Source organism: Eumetopias jubatus, unplaced genomic scaffold (assembly GCF_037043125.1).
Source record: "Eumetopias jubatus isolate StellerSeaLion01/CBP00866 unplaced genomic scaffold, mEumJub1_p1.0 scaffold_3, whole genome shotgun sequence".
Taxonomy (NCBI): domain Eukaryota; kingdom Metazoa; phylum Chordata; class Mammalia; order Carnivora; family Otariidae; genus Eumetopias; species Eumetopias jubatus.
The window spans coordinates 8,901,959-8,905,734 of record NW_028274809.1 but is presented as its reverse complement, the minus strand read 5'-3'; the positions used below and the strand labels follow the sequence as shown (position 1 = coordinate 8,905,734).

At 57.8% G+C, this 3,776-nt stretch overlaps 1 protein-coding gene across 1 annotated transcript; it reads left to right on the top strand.

Moving 5' to 3' along the window:
* The first annotated feature begins 1,083 nt into the window (after positions 1-1,083).
* On the top strand, positions 1,084-2,205 carry TEX44 (testis expressed 44). Its single transcript, XM_028105096.2, has one exon. It carries the CDS (start codon positions 1,084-1,086, stop codon positions 2,203-2,205), a length of 1,122 nt encoding a protein of 373 aa, XP_027960897.2.
* Positions 2,206-3,776: the final 1,571 nt, after the last annotated feature.

Genomic DNA, 3,776 nt, shown 5'->3' with positions numbered 1-3,776 from the left:
ACAGAATTTTTTTTTAAGCAAACTACGCCCGCCGTGGGGCTCAAACTCACGACCCTAAGATCAAGAGTCACACACTCCACTGACTGAGCCAGCCAGGCGCCCCAACAGAAATTTATTTCTCACAGCTCTGGAAGCTGGGACGTCGAAGATCAAGGCACACGTGGTTCAGTGTCTGGTGAGGACCTGCTTCCTGGTTTGCAGATTGCCCCCTTCCGGCTGCATTTCACACGGAGGAGAGGGCCAAACAACTCTTTTTATAAGGGCAGCAATGCTGTTCATAAGGGCCCCATCCTCATGACCTAAGCACCTCCAAACACTATTACATTGGGGATTAGCTTTCAACCTATGAATTTTGGGGTGGGACACAAACATTCAGTCTATGGCACCCCACAACCAAAGATGGTTGTTGTTAGGAGCTGCCCAGGCCCTTAGCCTTCACTTATTTCTACTCACCACTGCTGGGAGACTGACTCTCTGCAGAAAGACTGGCCAAATCCGGGTCCTGAGTCACCAGCGTGGACAGAGAGGTGCTGGGACTGGCTCCTTCTAACACTTAGATAAATGTTAATAAATAACATGTTAATAACTAAATGTTAATCAATAAACCGCCATCCCTGTCCCATGATTCCTGTGGGCACCAGCACCTGCACCTATATACACACCTCCACTTTTTCCCCAAAACATTTGCCGTTCTCTCCTTATGCACCTGCAAACTCAGCTATAAATTATCCCGCGGGGCGCCTGTGTGGCCCAGTTGGTTGAGCGCCTGCCTTCGGCTCAGGTCATGATCCCGGGGTCCTGGGGTCGAGCCTGCTCCGCGGGGAGCCTGCTTTTCCCTCTCCCCGCTGCTGGTGCGCGCTCTCTCTCTCTCTCTCTCTCAAATAAATACATAAAATCTTTAATGAATAAAGTGTCCTGTGGACTCAGCCCACTAGGGCAGCCCCTCCAGAGGCCCAGGACCCTCTCTGCACAAGTACCTATGACATTGCTAACTGCCTACAGCCCCCTGTGACCTCACTGCCTGAGCAAGGCGAGCAGGGCCCTGGCCACTCCCTCAGCCAGCACAAGTGACAGAGGGCCCAGATGACCAGCAGACCCTCGGGAGAGGCCAGAGCTGCCAGCATCCGCACACATGGCGACAGCAGATCCATGGACAGTCTTACAGAGGGGTCCCAAAATCAGGTCCCCCTCCCTGCAGATGCCCCAGTGGCTAACGGTGCTGTAGCGTCATCCGTCGAGTCAGTGACCCCCAAACCCACATCAGCATCTGGGGACAAGGACAGGCCTGAAGCTGCTGAAAGACACAGCCAGGAGCCCACGGAGGCCTCAAATGCTCAGCAGACGTCCACGAGCCCCCAGGACGCAGCACGCGACGGACAGGTGCAAGATTCCGGCGTGACTCAGGGTCCCCTTCAGACCTCCCTGCGTGACTCCCTGGCGGAAGAGACACCACAAATGGCAGGTATCCCGGGCGGAGAACGAGAGTCAGCTCCGACTACCCCAAGGGCTAAGGTACAGTTCCGCAGTAGCGTGGATGCTCAGCCCATCGTGAGCACTGCAGACGCGGATGGTGAGCTTGGCAGTCAGGCCACCAGCACCACCGAAGCTGTTGAGGAGGGACCGGAGGGTCCGGAGGCCTTGAACGCGGACACTGAAGCTTTGCCGGGAACCGGGTGCCGGCGAGTGACTGCGGGGGATTTGGAGGACCGCTCGGGGGACCTGCAGGCTCAGCAGTTGCCTCCTTCCCCAGGAGGCAGCACCCTGCCCTCACCTGGCCCCCAAGAGATGGCCCTGGGGAGGAGGTCCCTAGACTCCAGGCTTTACGAGGCCAACGAGGAGAACACCTACATGCGCTCCATGACCAGCTTGCTGGGCGGAGGTGAGGGGTCCATCAGCTCCCTGGCAGACATCTTAGTGTGGTCTGAGACCACCATGGGCATGGCCACGGCACTCCTGGCCTCCGGCCACAGCTCCGTGACCGACCTGCTGCACAGCACCGGGCCCAGCCTACGCTCCGTCTCCAGCATCCTGGGGAGCACCTTCTCCTCTGGGCTGATGGCCGGGACTAGCTCAGCCCTGCGCTTCATCACCCACATGCTGGAGAGGGTAGAGCAGAGGACTGTAGAGGGTGTTCGCTCGGCCATGCGCTACCTGACCAGCCACCTTCTTCCCGGCCAGGCCCACGCCGGCCCAAACTCTGAGTAGACCCCATGGAGGGAGCCCCGAAGGACTGGCTCAGCAGCCTCTGAGAGCCCTGGCACCCTCATGCCGGCTCCCTTGCCCACCCCTGCCCTAGCTCGCTCTCCCCAGATCGGGCAATAAAGCACTGGCAAGTGTTTATTTTCTAAGCTCAGAAAGGTGTCCCCTGAGGGCTTCTCGGGTTGTCCCATTCAGGGGGCCTGGGGGATGAAGTCCAGAAAGAGCAGAGCCTGGCAGGATGGGGGAGCCAGGCGCGGGGGCCTCAGACCTGCAAACATTGACCCTGGCTGGACCTCCAACCAGATGAGTGGGTTCCTGAGGCAGTGAGACCTGCCCCTTCCCCAGGGCCTGCCGGTGTAGCGGGCTGGAGAGGCCCCTGCTGGTGTAACGGGCTGGGGGGGCCCTGCTGGTATAATGCGCTGGGGGGCCCTGCTGGCATAACGGGCTGGGGGAGCCCTTCTGGCGTAACGGGCTGGGGGGGGCCTGCTGGCATAACAGGTTGGGGGGGCCTGCTGGCGTAATGGGCTGGGGGGGCCCCTGCCAGTGTCGCGGGCTGGGACCCCCCCCAAGTGAGGTTGAGAAGATGGAGCCAGACCAATATGGGTTCACACCCGGGTGCTGCTCCTGATCGTGGGCAAGTCGCTTCACCCTCTGAACCTCCGATTCTCACCCATAGGACGGAGAAGGAATCCACACCATGAGGATGTTTAGGAGACATAAGGGAAACAATGCAGTGCCTAACTCGCGTCTGGCACCTAACGAGCTCACGCATTACAGCTGCCATTACTCTCCTCCAGCAGGCTGGGCACGGGGCAGGAGCAGGATCTAGATAGGGGGACCAACGGTCCCTGTTTGCCTGAGACTAAGAGGGTTCCTGGGATGTGGGACTTTCAGATGTAAAACCAGAAAATCCCGGGCAAACTGCGACGAGTTGGTCACCCTAGACCCAGGTTTCTTTATAAATGTCTATGTTAGAAAGGGAGCACCTGGCAGGATAGGGTGCCACGCCAGTCACGTGACTTGGTGAGCAGAGCTCCAGCGGCACATCAACCCCACTCCTGCCCCTGGCCCGGTGACTGAATGCGGGTCCCACCCCGCACACCTCCCTGCCTCAGCCCTGGCCGTGGTTTTGTTCATTCAGCCATCGGCAAGTGGGAGCCCTGGTCGGAAACCGGCCACCAGTGTATTTGTTTGCCCCATACAGTGTTTCTCAAATTGTGTATTAATTGCTAATACTTAAAAACCAGGAGATTTTAACATAAAATTATGGATTAAAAAAATAGATTTCTGTGTCTCCTAAAAAACCTTGAGGCCTTGGGGCGCCTGGGTGGCTCAGTCGTTAAGTGTCTGCCTTCGGCTCAGGTCATGATCCCAGGGTCCTGGGATCGAGCCCCACATCGGGCTCCCTGCTCCACAGGAAGCCTCCTTCTCCCTCTCCCACTCCCCCTGCTTGTGTTCCTGCTCTTGCTGTGTCTCTCTCTGTCAAATAAATAAAATCTTAAAAAAAAAAACAAAACCTTGGGGCCTTCTTTCTTCAGAGGAACTGCAGTCGAGCTGCCCTCTTTAAAGGGACGCAC

Bases quoted from the DNA above. Each gene is read 5' to 3' on its own strand.
- TEX44 (XM_028105096.2), top strand. From the start codon at position 1,084: ATGACCAGCAGACCCTCGGGAGAGGCCAGAGCTGCCAGCATCCGCACA.